At 52.4% G+C, this 18,540-nt stretch overlaps 1 protein-coding gene across 3 annotated transcripts in view; it reads left to right on the top strand.

Annotated features, from left to right (window-relative positions):
• Positions 1-13,684: 13,684 nt before the first annotated feature.
• Positions 13,685-18,540, top strand: part of Dtx1 (deltex E3 ubiquitin ligase 1) — a 31,553-nt gene continuing 26,697 nt past the window's right edge. For 2 of the 3 annotated variants that reach the window (XM_005371876.2, XM_013355460.2), the window contains exons 1-2: positions 13,685-13,771; positions 14,426-15,360. In XM_005371876.2, the coding sequence (XP_005371933.1) occupies positions 15,102-15,360 (259 nt within the window). In that variant the 5' untranslated portion in view covers positions 13,685-13,771; positions 14,426-15,101. Of the gene's footprint in view, positions 13,772-13,791; positions 13,923-14,425; positions 15,361-18,540 lie in introns of those variants that run through there. The other variant, XM_013355461.2, reaches the window with a different exon arrangement.

Here is an 18,540-nt window from a genome sequence, read left to right as displayed (position 1 = left end):
CCCCATCCTGCTCTCTGTACACATCTGTGTGTGCATGTGTGTGTGCCACCCCATCCTGCTCTTTCTCTATTTGAAATAGCAATGCCCGGGATTGGCCCTCTTTCTTCCAGTTCCTCCTTTGTTCAACTTCAAGCCCTCATGTGGAGCTTTTCAGAGTCTGGGGGGAGAAAGGACAAGACTTTGAGGGGTCAGCAAAACTCATCTGGGTTTCCGGAAGTAAGTAAGGGATGGGCAGTCTATGGCTCCTGGGGCAGTGCAGTTCTGAGGCAGCCCCCCAAGAGGTACGCCAGCAGGGCGAGCACACACAGACTGGACCATAGCAAGAGTCTCCAGCTGAAACAAGGAGGCAGCTGGGGATCCCAGGGGCTGGGGTGGACACATAGCTGAGGACCTCCTGGAGGGGGGCCCTGAGGGTTGCATAGGCAAAACAACACATATCTGAGAGAGTACCAGTCTCTGGGGATCCTCATAAGTGGGAGAGAAGCACACCCCCCATAATCAAAGTAGAATTTAAACAAAACTACACCAACTAAAATAAAACGAAAGCATTCCTTGCTCCTCACACCCCAGAACGCCCATGCTGCAGCCTGGGAGACGTTCCCACCCATCCTGGAACCATCTCGTTCTGCAGTTCTCTGTGCCTCCCCGCCCCTCCCACCTTTACTATTCCCATTCTGGGAAGCCGAGACTTCCGGGGGCTCCGGGGGCAGCGGGTTGAAGAGTGTTGGGTCATTTGATTCAATTGTTATTGAACATAAAAGTAAACTGAGGCCTGGAGAGCTGGGGCCCAAAGTCAAGGTCAATCATCAAGGACGTGGCTAGGCTCCAACTTGAACCCAGCCTCCCATCACATCAGCACCATGGTTTCTCATCTGTCTCCATAGCAACCTTAACAGTGAGTCGGCAGATTTTGTTGGTCCAGTGGAGGACACCACTGTGACCCAGAGCTGCCTGAGGAGCCCTCCTTCTTGCTCTGGGTGGCATTGTGGGTGAAACACTCCTGGCATCCAGAGGGCTGTCTTGGACAGGATGCTGAGACCCACCAAGGACAGGCACACTGTCACCAGGGAGCTGCAGTCTCCTGTACCTCATGTTCCTCTCCCCTCTTCCTGGGTCTCTTCCTTCCTTCACTGTGGTGCTCCGGCTCTTGCTATGGTTGTGCTTTCTGCCACCTTGTGTTGTTGAAGAGAATAATTCACCACACAGGAAACAGGAAAGCCCTAAGATGTGCTCAGGGGCTGGGAGAAGACACTGGGACCACAGAGGGCCTTTCTGAGCAGCTGTCTCCGAACAAAAGCATCTTTCAGTAGCCCACAGGGGTAGCCACTAAGGGATAGGGGGACAGGTCAGGACATGGTTCAGAAAGACTTCTTATTCTCTTCCTTGGCATCTACATGCCCAAAGGACACTGGACAGACGCCTGAATTAACCCCCATTAACATGGTGGCTTTTCCGAAACCACTCTTCTTTTTTTGTTGTTGTTGTTGTTTTGTTTGGGTTTTTTTTTCTTTGTTTGTTTTGGTTTTTGAGACAGGGTTTCTCTGTAGTTTTGGAGCTTGTCCTGGAACTAGCTCTTGTAGACCAGGCTTGCCTCAAATTCACAGAGATCAGCCTGCCTCTGCCTCCTGAGTGCTGGGATTAAAGGCATGTGCCACCACTGCCCGGCAACCACTCTTCTATCTATATGAGAAATAGCTCTTTCCCATGGATCTCAAATTTGACTGTGTGAGTTTGAAATTTCAAAAGAGTTTTAGTTGCTTTGCTTTGAGAAAAGGTCTCCTGTGTAGTACAGGCTGGCTCTGTAAGTAGCCAAAGATGACTTTGAACCCTTGATCTTCCTGCCCCTACATCCTAAATCCTGGGACTACAAGTCTAGACTTCCTGTTTTTTGATAGTTGTCTTCCAAGATTTGGGGAAGGAGATTGCCCAGTACTGTCTAATTTTGAGTTTGAATCATCTGGCATTCTCTGTGTGCCTGCAACTCCCGCACTGGGATACAGAAGGCAGGAAGATTGCAAGCTCCATGAGTGGTCAACCTAGCCTCAGTGATAAGTTCCACAGTTGTCAGTCAGAGACTGCCTCAAAAAATAAATAAGGTAGAATGGCTCCACATAGACACATATATATCATCCACCCTTGTGAGCACACACAGTGTGGGTAGAGAGAGATGGAGGGGAGAGAATTTCATTCCTAGAAATTGTGTTAACCTCACAAGATCTAGAGAAACACAGGAGACAAACCTCCAGCCGTGTCTGTGAGGGGCTTTCTTGGCTGAGTTAGCTGATGTGGAAAGTCTCACCCCAAATGTGGGCAGCATCACCCCACGAGCTAGGGTTCTGAACTGAACGCAGAGGAGAAAATGAGCTGAGCCCCGGCGTTCATATCTCTCTCTCTCTCTCTCTCTCTCTCTCTCTCTCTCTCTCTCTCTCTCTCTGTTTCCTGATTGTGGATGTCATGTGACCGGCTGCACCTGTGCCATCCTTCCTCACAATAGTGGGCTACACCCTCCAACGGTGAGCTGTGAGCTGAAATAAGTCCTTCCTTGCTTCTTCTTCTTCTCTTTTTCTTTTCAAGACAGGTTGTCTGTAGCTTTGGAGCCTCTCTTGGGACTCACCATGTAGACCAGGCTGACCTCAAACTCACAGAGATCCACCTGCCTCTGCCTCTGGAGTACTGGGGTTAAAGGCATGTACCAACTCTACTGGCAAATCTTTCCTTCTTAAATTGTTTGTTTTTTGTTTTGGCTTGTTTTGGTTTGGTTTAGTTTGGTTTGGTTTTTTTCAAGACAGGGTTTCTCTGTGTAGCCTGGGCTGTCCTGGAATTCACCAAATTGACTAGGCTGGCCTCAACTTCAGAGATTCACCTGCCTCTGCCTCCTAAGCACTGGGATTAAATGTGTTTGCCACCACACGGGGCCAAACCCTTCCTTCTGAGTTGCTTCTTGTCAGTATTTGCTCACAACCCCAGGAAAGCTACAGGAGCTGAAGGGCACCCGCAGAGAACCCCGCGGCTCATGGATAGAAGACGCCATCTTGCTAAATTGGCACATCGGCACACAGCTCAAGGCTGGCCCTCACAAAATCCCCTTGACACTTCTTGCAGAAATGAACAAACATATCCTAAAATTCAAGCGGAACTTCAAAGGACCTCCACAAACGCCAAAACAATATTTCAAATAAAGAAGAGAAGAAACGGGACCTCTATATGACCCCCTCCAAGGCCCAAGCAACATCAGGGGAGAAGGAGCACAAAGAATTTAAGAGCTGAAGACAGCAGGGCCAGGGAAAGCCAGCTTTGGGGCCTGGCGGGGCTGCTACACAGTTGAAGTCACAGCGGTTGTGATTATCCACACAAGGCCTGCATAAGACTGAGTCCATTGATATCCTGTCATGGAAGAGATGAGGGGCTCATGAGGCTACAGCCCTTCATGAGGATTTCTATGCAGCTAATGGCTGATGGGGAAGGGGAGCAATCTTCTTCAGTGATGAAGACGTCAGTAAGGTGCCCATGCTCCTTTAAGTAACCCTAATGAAACACATGAGAGAGACAGACAGGGACACAGAGAGAGGGAGAGGGAGAGAGAGAAAGCAGGGAAGGGCCCCTCGACTGAGCCCACAGAAGGGAATGGCATTATAAGTGGGAGTGAGAAGATGGGTTACTTGAAAGCAAGCTCATTTTAAATGACATTTAACTTATTTAACAATATGATCCAATTAGCATATTTTACATTGCATTCCAATTAGCATATTTTACATTATGTTCCAATTAATTACCAGCTCTTCAACAAGACTAAATCAAGCATTCATTTTCTTTTTCCCACTAGAGTTATATAGTTCACTTGAGACACTCCCCACATCTCTCAGGGCAGGAGGACATTTGAAGACAGCCTCACCACAATGGTCAGCTCTCTGGGGACGGCTTTTGCATCCTGTGGCCTTTTGCTTCCTGAGGATGCCGTATGGAACACTGGGGACCCCCTGGACTCTCAGAGGTATCATGCCAAGCTCCATGCTATGTGGGATCCTAAGAGTATCAAGATGTCACACCGAGCATCAAGGCCATAGCGTTCCTGATCCAAGGGTCACTGTGTAGCTCCCCAAGTCTCACATCCAATAAGCTGGTCCTGGCAAAGGCCAGTGACTTCTAAGTACCGGGAAACATATGGGGCAGGGAGAGAAGAAAGAAGTGGCAGGAGGATGATTCTAGGGCACCAACAGAGCTCATGCAACTGGGTCACCAAGCCTTTATCACCCCCAAAGCCTCCCTTTTGACACATCTCACTATAGAACCCAGTCACTCCACAGGACTGTGTCCAGCCCCCTCCGCAACTGGCCTGACTCTGCACTGGGTCTCAGTGCTGAGCAGTGGAGTTGGGAGGGAGGACTCCTGGGATGGGGGAGGGATTCAAAAACATGTATTTTCCTAAGGAAGGGGCAACCTTGGCCACCCCACCCCAGTTCTCTTGCTTGGCCATGAACATCTATATGTATCATTTCAGCAAGATGGCAAAGATGAGGAAACAAACATAACACCCAAAAGTCAGCATGCTGACCAAATACAGCTGTCCGGTAACACAAACGCTGGTCCACCGTGGTATTATGAATAATGAGCATAACCGGGCATCAACTGGCACTCATCCACTTCCAAGCTCTTGGTACCTGAGGAAGCATACGTGGATAAATAAGGCAGAGGATGACTGAGAACCTGACACCAATCTCTGGCCTCCACGTGCTAATCACACACATGGACACACACATATATCTTCCTATGAACAGGTATGCATATACCCATGCCACACAAATTAAAAACAAGAAAGAGAAAATAACTGGGAATCCTACATTTAAAGAGATAGCAGCTTCAAGTGTCAGGTAAATAGAAGCCATAGAAAGTGACGTGAAGGGTTTGCTAAAGGAGGAAGCAGAAATCCAAAGATGCATGAAGCAGCAGCCAGAGAGCATGAGTTGGACATGGCTGCAGAGAAAGTTAGCTGATTGGAAAGTGGACTAGGAGAAATCGATTAGAGCAAGCATGGACAATCTGCCTTCCCCCCAGGTCCACTCCCTCACCTTCCCTGTCCTCCTCCACTACTGCCTTCAGTCCTTGCTTCTCTCTCATCCCCTCCTCCCTTCTTCCTTTACATCCACGTTTCTTCTTCCACCTCTTTTTTCCCAATCCTTGTGTCAACTTTTTCATTTTGGTTGTTTTTATCTTTTTAACAACCTGACCCAAGCTAGAGTCACTTAGGAAGAGAGAATGACAGATGACAAAAGGCTCCCATCAGACTGGCTGCGAGCTAACCTGTGGGAGCTCTGTCTTGTGATTGATGGGGAGGGCCCAGCCAATTGTGGGTAGTGACATCCCTGGGCCAGTGGTCCTGGGTTCCATAAGAAAGCAGGTTGAGCTGAGGAGCAAGTCAGTAAGCAGCACCCTCCACAGCCTCTGCACCAGCTCCTGCCTCCAGGTCCCTGCCCTGACTTCTCTCAGTGACGAAGTGTGATGTGGAACAGTGGGCTGAAACAAACCCTTTCCTTCCTCAAGTTGAGTTTGGTTTATGGCGTTTGTCACAGTGATAGTAACCCTAAGTAAGGCAATCCCAGATGAGGAAGCCCAGCATGAAGGTTTTCCAGGCTTCTCACATCCCCACCAAATCACCTCGCCCATCTCGTCTGACTTTGGCCCAGCTCCAGCACCTGCTTCATCCAGAACCGTAGCTGAAGGTCCTGGGGTTGGATCAGTATACATTGTCTGCCTGGATTTGGGGCACAGCAGCTGCCTCCTCATCCCTCCCCAGGAACCATTTCCTCCCTCACAGCACACACCCTCCTATGCTGGCTTCCATCAGCCCAATTCCAACCCAAGGCTCACTTCCAAAAGGGAGCCACAGGGTCTGATGGAGAGGATGGCTCCATCCCCCACCTCCCCAGCCCCCACCCCACCTCCTCCACTGACTGCAGAGCCCCAGAAGCTGAGATAGAGGCACCTGCCCACATCCTTAGTCCCAGAGCAAGGCAGGAAGCCAGCCATATTGAGTGTGGCCTTCAGGGTCTGTCTGTTCCTGAGAGAATCCTTTTGTTTCATCTCGTTGTCTTGTTGAGACTATTGTCTTAAACACTGGAACATTCAGGCCCTGAAGTTCAGGGCCAGAAGAGAGCAAGGCAGCCTGGTGGATGGTAAATGACAGAATGTCCTCTCTTCAATAGTGAAGTGTTTTTTTCAAACCTGGTTTTACCAAAGTTATTAGCAATTAGCTAGTGTTTTCAGAACTCAACATTGTTGAAGCAACTGAGTCCTCACACTCTAAGAAATATGAGTTAATATCACCATGTGTTACAGATGAGAAAACAGGTTCAGAGAAGTAAAGCAACTTGTCCAAAGTCACACAGCAACTTAGAGTTAAAGCCTTATTTAACTGGAACAGCAGGACCCCAAGGCCCACAGTCTCATCTCTTGCCTGAAAGTGGTATATTCATTGCTTTATTATGGCCAAATGTCTGGCAGAAGCAGCTTACAGAAGGTGGGGTCCACTTCTGGCTCACAGTCTGAGAAGACACAGTTCGTCATGATGGGGAAAGCGTGACTGAGCTCACAGTGGTGGAAACAAGAGGCTGAGGTTCTCACCTCTAAGTGGAGAGCCCAGGCTGGAAGTGGGTCCAGGTTACAGCTCTCGAAGGTCTACCTCCAGAGCTCAGGGCAGAATGACTCAGTTGATAATGTGCTTACCTAGCAAACATGACAGCCTGAGTCTTATCCCCAGAATCTATATTTAAAACAAAAAGTAAGCCAGGCGGTAGTGGCTCACGCCTTTAATCCCAGCACTCTGGAGGTAGAGGCACTGTGAGTTCCAGGCCAGCCAAGGCTACACAGAGAAACCTTGTCTTGAAAAAACAAAAAATAAATAAATAAAAATAAATAAACAAAAATCAGGCCCGGAGGCACACACTGGTGATTCCAGCGTGGAGTTGGTGGAGACAGAATGATCTCCTAGTACTGATCAGCCGGCCTAATCTACTTGGGGAGCCTCACACCAGTGAGAGGACCTGTCTCTAAAAGCAAGGTGAACAGTTCTAGAGGAACAGCACCTCAGGTGACCTCTGACCTCCACATGCATGCACATTCACACACATCTGCACATGCACAAACATGCACACACAGCACTAAGGCCCACCTCCAATGGCCCACTCAAAGCCACACCTCCCACTCCAATGCTTCCACTGCCTCCCAAAGTAACGCCACTCACTAAAGACCAACTGTTCAAACACAGGTGCCTGCACATCTTAAGTGCTGGGGCCCGTGGACCCCCAGACCCTGAATTTCCTGTGACCCCTTTGCCTGCCAGAGTAAACAACTTGTTATTCCCGCAGATGCTCTGAGCATGACACAGGGAATGGTTTCTGGTGGCCGGAAGTCCCTGAGAGCTAGGGCGTGGCCATTGCTCAGAGAAGGCACTCTATAAGCTGCCCTGAAACCGATAAAGTTGGCATTCTTGGGGAATTCAAGGATGACCCATGTCTCTCTCTGTGTGTGTGTGTGTGTGTGTGTGTATGTGTGTGTGTGTGTGTGTGTGTGTGTGTGTGTGTGTGTGTGCATGTGTGTGTTTCAATCTCCAGCCCCTTGCCCGGCTCACGCAAACCGTACCATGTGCATAGTGTGTAGTGTGAAGAACAGGAGCCATGGTACACTTAAGAAACAAGTAGAGCTGGAGAGACAGCTCAGTGTTTAACAGCACTGGCTGCTCTTACAGGGGACCCAGGTTCAGTTCCCAGCACCCACATGGCAGCTCAAACTGTCTGTAGCTTCAACTCCGGAGGAGGATCTGACACCCTCTTATGGCCTTCACAGGTACTGCATGAATGTGGCGCACAAACATGCAAGCAAACACTCATACAATAAAATAAAAATGAATATATCGTTTTTTAAAAATATATACAGGCGAGCATGGGAGTCTCTGAAATGCTGCTGTTGAGGCATGCAAGGCCCACAGGGGTTCACTTTTTGCAGTCACGTGAAACAGGTGATAGGAAGGGCAGGGAACGGCAAGCTACTCGGCTTGGGACCTGTAGCTGAACAAATGCTCCAGCCTCATGCCAATCCCAATGTACGATCATCCCCCAGGCCTTCTAGAGGGCACAGGGAGCTTTCGTTTGGGCATGGTCTGTGTAGAAAATGGAAGGTCGTTTGGGATTTTCTGGACAACCCCATGGTGGACTTTATGAGAGCGGGAAGTCCTGTGGACAACAAGAATGTGGCACAAAGCTACAGGGAAGATCCTTGGCAGCTTTGACCATGAAAGGCCCCACACCCCTAGGAACAGGGAAAGAGAAAACGGTTCCCCTGAGAGCCTCTAGGGGGCGCAACTGCCTTGATTTGAGGCTGCGTCATTGAAGTTCCCCCACACTTTTACCCCCGCGTTTCCACAGTCTCCCAAAACCTGGCTATTTTCTCCCATGTGTCCATCTGCCCCCACCTCTCTCCTCCGCCCTCCTCCCTGCACAGCCCCCCCACCCCCACCCTCCAGTGTTCTCCGTAGCCTCCCCAGGCCGTCTCAGTTTTCAGCTGACAGCCGGTGGCTGGCCCAGATGTCAGCATTTGGCTGGAGCCCAGACAGGACAAGAGCAGATTATCCCGCCAGGGAAAACACCGCTGGTAGAGACCACTTCCAGCCCACCCAACCAGGAGAAGTCCCAGGTGGCCTGGGGCAGCCATCCGGAAGCAGAAGCAAGCGTTGCTGCTAGAGGGCCTAGCCCATTCTACAGGCTGTCTGCCTGCTTCCTCTGTGGTTGTCTGAACCACATTCCATCAGCCATTGCTTTCCTCCCAGAATCTCTAGCAGCATCAACCCTGTCCCACCCTCACTATTGCCCCCACCCCTGCAGCTCTCCAAACTCCACCTGAATCCAGAGGCTGGTCCCCCTTCCAGTTCACCCACTGGGGGACATGTGACCCAGAGCTGGCCATGCTCTCCCCTTGCCCCCAACCCCATCTTCTCTTCCTCCCTCCCTCCCTCCCTCCCTCCCAATGAATTCCTATAACCATGGAGAGGGGCCAGGCTGAGGTCCACAGGGCAGTCAGGAACTCAGGGAAGAACTGATGACTGTCACTCTCTGAATTCTTTCTTCCTCTAGGGACTTCGGTCTTTTTCTCTTGAGACAGCCAACTGATTGGATGAGGCTCACCCATGTGACATAGGGTTAGCCTTTTGTCTACCTACACACCCAAATCTTAACAATGCTGTCACCATGTAGATGGCTGGGTGTTTGACCGAACATATGGGCACCATTGCCTAGCCAAGCTGGCACCTAAAACTAACCAGACCAGCCACCAACATCTTCGGCTCTCCCATCAAAGGCAGATGACATTTTGGCTTTAGCCTTATCTCCTCCACGTCACAAGATGGCTGCCAGGGCACTGGAAACCACAGTCCCAAACAAAGTGTCCAGAGCAGGAAGGGAGAAAGAGTAAAGAGAATTTTAACTGGCCCTTGTCTTTCATAAGAGGAGGAAAATCTCTGATCTCATGACGGATGGAAGCCTCAGAAGCCATGAGCCAGCCTACACCTTCCTCCCTCGGGCTGTGTCCCAGCCACCAATGGGTCACATGTCCTCCAATGGCTGGACCAGCAGGGAGAGCATCATCCACTCATCTTTCGCTGTATCGTCATTGAGTCAGAGGGGCTGCTGGCCTCCCCAGGGCTCCCCATTAAGAGTCCTGGGTCAGGGATTGTGCCCAAGCCCAAGGAACCTACATGGTAAACAGAACTGATCCTGGAAGTTGCCCTTTGCCCTAAACACATATGCTGGGAAACACATAACCCAACACACAAATAAGATTTAATTTAAAAATTTGTATCCCGAGGCTGGAAAGATAGCTCCAGTTAAGAGCACTGGATGCTCCTCCAGGGGACACAGGTTCAATTCCCAGCACCCACATGGCGGTTCACACCTGTCTATAACTCCAGTTCTAGGGAATCTGACACCCTCACACAGGCATACGTGCGGTCAGAACACCAATGCACATAAAATAAAAAAAATAAATAATTTTTAAAAATTTGAATCCCAAAACCTCAGGAAATTTACCTGCTTTATCAATTCAAACTGCAATGAGAAATCCCTATAGCCAGAGGGGATAGGGACAGAAACTGGAAATTATCTTCCATAAGTCCGTGCACCAGCTGGGCCTCCCGTAGCTTAGCTGAGCCTTGGGTGGCCCAGTGCCCATGTGACCTGGGGAGTTTTCTTTCTTCTGGTGCTGTGTCTAGCCGCTCTTCTGGGCCCTTCAGCCAACTGTGAGTGCGGCTGCAGGGAGCAGACACATGACCATATGTCCTGTCCAACTGTGGTGGTCACCAGGGCTCACCTATGATAGGACATAGAACCAGAATGCTTCTTGGTAAGTAGATACCCTGTGTAGATCTGATCTCAGATGTTTCCAAAGAGGAAAAATTATGTGTACATGATCATGTAGCTTGGAGAGAGAGAGGGACAGACAGACAGAGACCAAGAGACAGAAACAGAGAGATCCAGAGACAGAGAGAAACAGAGAGACCGAGAGAGAGAGAGAGAGAGAGAGAGAGAGAGAGAGAGAGACTAAGAGACAGAAGCACAGAGACAGAGAAAAACACATGGAGAGACAGAGAGACCAAGAGTCAGAGAGACAGAAAGAGAGGGAGAGAGGAAGTGAGAGAGAGGGGGAGAGAGAAAGAGGGAGAGAGAGGGAGAGAGGGAGGAGAGAGGAGGAGGGAGCAAGGGAAGGAGGAAGGGAAGGAGGGAGAAAGAAAGAAGAGAGAAAATGAAGGAAGAGGGAGAAGAGGAGAGAGAGAGAGAGAGAGAGAGAGAGAGAGAGAGAGAGAGAGAGAGGCTTCAGCATCCAGCGCCCGTCACATCTGCTGTGTTTGAACCGCGTTCCCGATGCATTGCGGGAGAAGCCTCAGCTTACGAATTTGGGGGAGCATGGCTTAGTCTCTAGCATTTGTTCTCTTTTCCCATTTTGAGAGAAGAGCCTCAAATCGTGGGACGCGCCGGAGGGGACATGGCAGGCGCTTCCACAGTTCCTTCTTCCCCCTCATGCTGTCCCAGTCACCAGCATACAGGATGGTGCAGTCCACACTCAAGACAGCTCTTACTTGGGAATTCCCTCAGGGAAGCGCTCAGTGCCATTGGCGGGTCATTTTGGATCCTTCTGTATTGACAACGGACATAGCCAGAGGAACCAAAGCAAGGGCCCAAAGAGACACTTTACCACGTGCTCTTGGTACATGCCCCAAGTGGGGTGATTGGATAAATAAATGGGGAGCACAGATACTGGAGCACTACTCAAGAGTCCGGAGACTGAGCTTCACATTGGCAAGATGAAGCCCCTGTATGTGTGATCATTTGCATAACAGAAACATACTTGGTGCTGATCAACTGTAAACTCTGAGATGGGGAAATCTTACGTTCCCAATTTTGGCCACAGTAAGAAACATTTAATATATTACCTAAAAAGGTGGCCGGCCGGAGAACAAGGAAGTAACTGGCCACCAGAGGGCGCTCTGCACCAACGCCTATTTTGTCCCAGTACCTGCCCCTGCAGTTTCTAGAGCGGCGAAGGACCCGGGTCCAGCAGGTGGGTAGACCTCTGTCTTTCCCTTGGCCAGCCTCCCTGTTCCACAGATGGACCAACTCTTTCAGGGGCGACAAACTTCAAGCACACCTACGTCACATTAACTGTCTGCCTGGTTCTTTCGGCGAGTCCTTTCCCTCTGTGATGGAGAAAACGACCCAGAACCAGAACCCCCACCTTACCCAGTAGCCAGCAGATCTCCATGCAAAGGGAGAGATAGTGAGGGGTCGTCCAGCCTCCATGATGGAGCAGAGAGAGTGGGGTTAATGAAGAAGTGGGAACAGCCATCAAAACCCATGTACCTATGTACCTGTGTCCTTGGATCCACCGCTTGATAGCCAGGTCCTGAGGTGTGTAAGACCTGCTACAATACCTGCCGGGTTTACAGAGTCTCCGGTTCGCAGAATGTATTCAAAACATACCCTTTCTTCGAGCATCTCATGCCCAGCACTGGCTTGGTAGAACTTCTGGGTCTTGGGTAATGCAATCCCAGGGGTAACTGAGGAAGCCGACCCTGGGTCTGTCCCCCTCTGGGGACCCAGGAGTGTCCTTTTCTCTTTCTTCCTCTCACCTCCCACCAGCCTGCTTCCTTCTTTCCCTCTGCCCCATCATCTTCAAGACAGACCCGTGCTCCCGGCTGCTGACCTCCCTGCCATCCCAAATGGCCCCAGGGATCGAACTCAGGCGATCAGGTTTGACAGCAAGTGCCTTGGTCCACTGAGCTACCGCTCCAGACCAGGACAAATGTTTTTTAAACCGAACTGTGGATGGCCCCAAACAAGTCGGGACCACTCAAGGTACAGACTCCCTGACTCCCCCTCCCTCCCCCCGCCCTGACTCAGTTTCACTCTTGACCTTGGCCCTCAGGGAGGCAGAGGAGCAAGCGTGGGCCACTCTGGGCTGGCTCCCAAACAGACCCGTTAACCCTGCTCAGCTGCCTAGACCACAGTTCCCAATCCTGGACAGCCTGGGCAGCCAATCTAAACACCACAGGCTCTTCAGTATCTTGTGTGCGTCCCCAACTGCTGTGTCCAGCTTGCCAGAGGTCAGAAGTTCTTCATAGTGTCCATTAACACTTGAACTGCTATCCTAGGTGCACACCCTGCATTTATGGAACACCTATTGTTTGCAGGTGACTGCAAGGGTCTCAGTTTGAAACCCTCCTTTCCTCTTCCCTTCCTCTAAAGTATCTTCCTCCAGGCCTGATCCGTTGTTCCCAGTGACGGACAGACGCCATCCCCATGCCTCTGGCCTGGAAGAGCCAGTGGTTGTCAGAAAAAGCTTCATGGTTTGCTTAACTGGGTCCTGCAACCAAACTAGGGCTGGGTGCAAGTGTAGTTACTGTTCAGACTCCAGTGATGTGGGACTTGATTTTCTTTTCTTTCTTTCTTTTTGTTTTTTTGAGGCAGGGTTTCTCTGTATAGCCCTGGCTGTCCTGGAAATTGCTTTGTAGACCAGGCTGGCCTCAGACTCAGGGATCCATCTGTCTCTGCCTCTCAAATGCTGAGATTAAAAGCATGTACCACTGCCTGGCTCTTTATTTATTTTTTTAAATGCTGTAACTTTTTTATTTTCTGTGCATTGGTGTTTTACATGTATGTCTGTGTGAGGGTGTCGGATCCCCTGGAACTGGAGTTACAGACAGTTGTGAGCTGCCATGTGGGTGCTGGGAATTGAACCCAGGTCCTCTGGAAGAGCAGTCAGTACTCTTAATTGATTTTCATCCTATGTGGGCCTCCTTCTGAGCTCTCCAGGCTCCAGGGTTCCATTCGTCCCTGAAATGGGCCTTCTGGGCCCATTCTCTATCCACCCCAGAAGGCCTTAGACTGTCTCCAAATCAGATTCATTCATTCAAGCATGTATTGAGCGCCTATTATGTGCCAGGTTCGGTCTAGCTGCTAATAGCAAAGATGATAGATTGGGACCGGGACCCCTCAACACACACCCTGTTCCTTCTCCCTGCCTTTATCCGACTCCTCGAATCGGGCCCAGCCCGATCGGTGACTCCCGTGTCACAGCGGCTGGGCGGGTCGGTCTCCTCCCCTTCCTCCACCCGCCCCGCCCCGAGGCCGCCTCCACCCGCGGGATCCCGGCGACGCGTCCGACGCGTCTGCGAGCCAGGGCTGCTGCATCCTTCTGTCGGTCTGTCGGTCTGTCGGTCTGTCTTCGGCAGGTGAGGTCCGGGCTGGGGTGGAGACCGAACGGTCCCCTCCCTCCCTCCCTTCCTCCCTCCTGGGAGTTGGCGGGGAAGGAACCAGCGCGGGGAGATCACGATGAGCGAGCAGCGCAGGGACCCCACATCCCTGGTTCAGGCTGTTCCGCAGGTAGATGCCACCGGGAGGGGACAGAGCGACCTGCAGCTCTTCTGTCTCTGGGGACGCGACCCCTGAGGAGACCCTGAGGGTCGGGCTGCACCGGGCACCCTCCATTCGTCTCGACATCCCTCATCTCGAACTCGAATCCCTGCATCCCTCATCCTTCATTCCGCATCCCGCATCCTACATCCCCACATCTTGCGTCCCCGCATCATGCAACCCAGCATCCTGCATCCCCACATCCCGCGTCCCCGCATCCCACACCGCAGCCCCGGTAGCGCGTCGCTCTAGGCGGGGGACGCGCTCCAGCCGAGCACGGGTCACTGCGGGTAACAGTCTAGGGTCCCGTGCCTGCTCTTCTCCAGGCACCCCAAGGACCGCAGGGCGTGGACCCCCGAGCCCCCCTGCCGCACCCCCACCGGCACCCCATTGTTCTCCACCGCCGCTCCCTGGAGGGGGAGGGGGCTGCTCTTTTCTTAAAGGGCCCTCTCCCCTTCTTGTCGCCCCTGCAGGTCGCGAACACCAGTGGGGTGGGGCGTGCCCACGGCCCCCGCCCCTCCCGGGGGTACGCCAGCCTCAGCTCCAGAGCAGCAATCCCTGCGCTCCGCCCCCTTCCCTGAGAGATCTGCGACCACTCGGGGCCGGCCTGGAGAGGGGACAGAGGTGCAGGGGTGAAGGGAGCCCCTACAGTGGAGCCGTCGGGAAGGGCGGAACCAAGTCACCCAGGAGCGAGACACGGGGTCTGGGACGCAGAGCTGAGCGCTCAGGGAGCAGCAGGCCAGGGCCAAAGCCTCCCGGGTGACAAGGCCCTGCGTGGCGGACAGAAGCAACCAGAGAAAAGCGGGGAAAGGCCGGACCTAGAGGGGGCAAGCGCCTCACTCCCGCACCTGCACCGAGGGGACCCAGGAACTAAGAGCACATCCCCCACCTAGGACAGACATTGCCTTGAGCGCAGCCCTGTGTGCAACAGCTGCGCTCTGCGGGAAGGGGCCCTTGCTGCTGCGTCTGGATGGCCACCCATCCCCCTAACCCAGGCCTCTAGGCCTTGGAGAGGAGCCCAACTAGAAAAGAGGCCACACTCCTCGCCGCCCGACCTGGAGAGAGAGGACGACTCTTCCCCGGTGCTCCCAGGCCCAGGAGGAGCTGGGCCAGCAACAGTAGGACCTGGCCCCGCAGGCGGCAACGGCCATGTCACGGCCAGGCCAAGGTGTGATGGTGCCGGTGAACGGGCTGGGCTTCCCGCCGCAGAATGTGGCCCGGGTGGTGGTGTGGGAGTGGCTCAATGAACACAGCCGCTGGCGACCCTACACGGCCACCGTGTGCCACCACATCGAGAATGTTCTTAAGGAGGATGCCCGGGGATCCGTGGTTTTGGGCCAGGTGGACGCCCAGCTGGTGCCCTACATCATCGACCTACAATCCATGCATCAATTCCGGCAAGATACAGGTGAGTAGAACTCACAGGAGGCGCGGGGATATAACAATCCACCTCCCAGCATGCCTGAAAGGGGGGCCTGAGGGTCTGAAGATCCTGTCTGACGATTATGCTTTTACCCTTCTCCCTCAACTGGGAGGAGGGAGAATGTGACTGGATCCAGGTTAACACTTTGGTTCCATCCCCACCTCGTATTAGTTTGGGGGAAAGTGAACCTCGGTTTCTTCACTTGCAAAGTGGGTAGATCTGTCTCTCAGAGCGACAGAAAGATGTTTTTAAAGTGAGTCTCCCCCCCCCCCAGCATTGAGCCTCTCAGTGCTTAAACACGCCCCTTTATCAAACTCAGGGGTTGTTTGGTTTCTCACCACTAATCCCAGACAGAAAGTCTTTCTGATTCCTAGTGGAGCCATTTTACAGGCAAAGAAACTGAGTCTCTCAGAAGCTGAATGAAATGTACTCAGAGCTGGGATTAAAATCCATATAGCTGGGAGTCCAGGACCGGCATGGTGAACCGGCTGCAGGTGCGGGGGGAGAGGGGGTGTGGTAGTGGTCCAGGTGACGCCTGGGGGTAGTAGTGTCCACAGTGGGGGTGTGGTCGTGATGGAGGAGAGCACAATGGAGGCTTGGTGATGAAGGGATGCTGGTCCTGCTGGGAGCAATGTTAGGGGTGGCCTGTGATGCGGGAGTGTGTGTGTGGAGGGGGTGGGGTGTTGCTGGCCATCTTGGTAGCCCCACAGTGTGGGTGGTGGCTGCTGACGGTGGCCTTGGTGGCCATATTTGTAGTACAATAGTAACAGTGACGTTAAAGATGGCCTCACTCGCAGGCCCTCTCCTCTTCCGGGGATTTGTCACCTCTATGGAGAGTTTCTGCCGCATCACTGGGAGGCCTCTGAGACACACAAGACAGCCACGGCGCAATGAGGCCTTGCCTTATGGGAACTTGACCTCCAGGGGCAGTGATGGGGGGCTTGGGAGGCCTCAGTACTTCCCCAGGTGACTGCTGCAGGCAACTAGCTTGGGGACAACAGAATCTTCCTCCTCCTTTCAGCTCCCTGCCCAGACTGGAGGCCACTAACCACCTGTAGCTATTTCAACTCACGTTCGTTAAAAATACGTCAGCGTGTGGCCACACTTCACACTCAAGAGAGAGACCAGGCAGGGTATGGTGTGGGTCCAGAGATTCCAGGGCTGAGTGACACCTACAGAAATACAGACACCCAGGGGACGCATCTCCAGCACCCCATCAATGTGACATTTCCTTATATCCGTCTCCATAGCTTCAGGCATGGGCTATGGTCCTGCCTCTCATAAAGATGTTTGTTGACCTCCTACTGTGGTCTACACTGCTGTGTGGAAAAGACCCTCACTAGTAACCATCCCTATGTGGTCCAGGAGCAAGCAGGAGGTAGGAGCCTGTGAGACAGAGTTATGTGGGTACTTGGGAAGACGTGGTGCTCCCAGAAAAAGGACAGCTGGGGTGAGGAGGAATGAGTTTGGGAGGCAGAGAAACTGGCTCCAGATGTGCAGATGTAGGCCTGGATGATGAGAAGGACTTTGGATTTGACCCTGAGAACCGGACGTTTATCCTAGGCTCCTTCTAAGGAGGAAAGGATGGGGTGAGATCTGTGAAGAAAAGGCGTCTGCTTCTTGGCTTAACTTTCTGTAACCTCACAGTGTTGGCTATAGAGATTTTCCAGGACTTAACTTGGAGGTTGGGGGTCCTGAGAAGCAGAAACAGGCTCCCCTGGGTCCCCCAAATTTGTATCTTTGCCTGTGGTCCTCCCCTGGGGCTTCCTTCAAGTTTGATCACCCCCACTTCAGCTCCCAAATCCCCAAGCCCAGGCTGAATCCATTCCCTTACTCTCCACAGCATCTTTCTGTGGTCTGGTCTCCAACTTCCACCCAAACTCTTTCTTCAAGTGATACCTGGCCTGTGAGCTGAAAACTGGACTAGGCTTCTGGGTGCCTGCCAAGACCCCAGCAAGGAGAAGGGTCTGGGAACTGGGGGGCAGAGACTAGGATACCTGGGGAACTTAGGGTGGGCTGCCTCCCCACAGACAGACAGACAGAAAGACCCAGCTGAGCTACTTAGGAAAGACCTCTGGCCCGCACTGTTCCAGTTCCAGGAAAGAATCAAGATGCGCACAGGCCTCTCTTCTTCTCTGACCAACTGGGGGACCTGGCTGGGGAGGGGGGGCTCACCTCCCCAGGCCTCAGTTTCCACAACATGTCACCAGCACGGCAGAGAGAACGGAGCCTGCTGCACAGACTAACTCCTTCCCCACTGTGAACCTGCACCCCAGGCACACTATGGGAGAGGGGATGGTAAATCCAAATGCCCAGGGCTGAGAACTTTGCTCAGTTGATAGAGCAGGCATAGGCAATGTGGCGGTACAGCCGGTCATCCCAGCATGCAAAGGTGAGAGCAGAAGGGCCAGAAGTTAAAGGTTGTCCTTGACTACACAGCGAGCTCCAGGGCTAGCCTGGGAAAGATGAGGCCTGTCTCAAAAGCAGAACAAAACAGTGTAAAGCCATAAAACCCGAAACTTGCATACATGTACCAAAATGCACATGACTCCCGCCTTGATTTGCTTGGTATCAAAGTCCCTGGAGGTTTCTGGAAGCTGATCTGTCCTGGGGGGGTGGGGGGGATGTGAGTCTGGTTTTGCCCTGATGAAGGAGCTGGTAGACTTTTTAACCTCGTGGGGTCCCACACCCTGCCACACTGGAGCAAGAGCTTGCCTGGGACATATGCAAATGAGGCATATGCAAATGACAAGTGTGACTGGGCTGAGATAAACACTTGTCGCCAGCACCGACATTTGAATTTTGTGCCGTTTTCATGGCTCATAAAGTATTATCTATTTTTTTTACAACTGTTTGAAAATGTAAACACTAGTCGCCATTCTTAATATCTGCGGGAGCAGGGGGTGGGTGCGTCGGCCCCCAGCTGCAGTTCACCCCAACCCTGCCAGAGCATCTTCTAATCCTACCCATGGGGTGTGACAGGACTGACACCCCAGAACAGCCAGCATGATGTAGGCACGCCTCGGGATGTGCCAGACAGAGCTCATGTTCGGTGCAAACACACACACACAGCCACAGCCTGTTCATCAGTTGCCGGCGGCATACGGGCGCGTGTCCTGTCTGCCTGCTCTGCTTGGCAGTCAGGGGAAGGGAAGGGGAAGGGAG

This window comes from Microtus ochrogaster, unplaced genomic scaffold (genome assembly GCF_000317375.1).
Source record: "Microtus ochrogaster isolate Prairie Vole_2 unplaced genomic scaffold, MicOch1.0 UNK132, whole genome shotgun sequence".
NCBI lineage: Eukaryota > Metazoa > Chordata > Mammalia > Rodentia > Cricetidae > Microtus > Microtus ochrogaster.
This window is presented reverse-complemented; position numbering and strand designations above follow the sequence as displayed.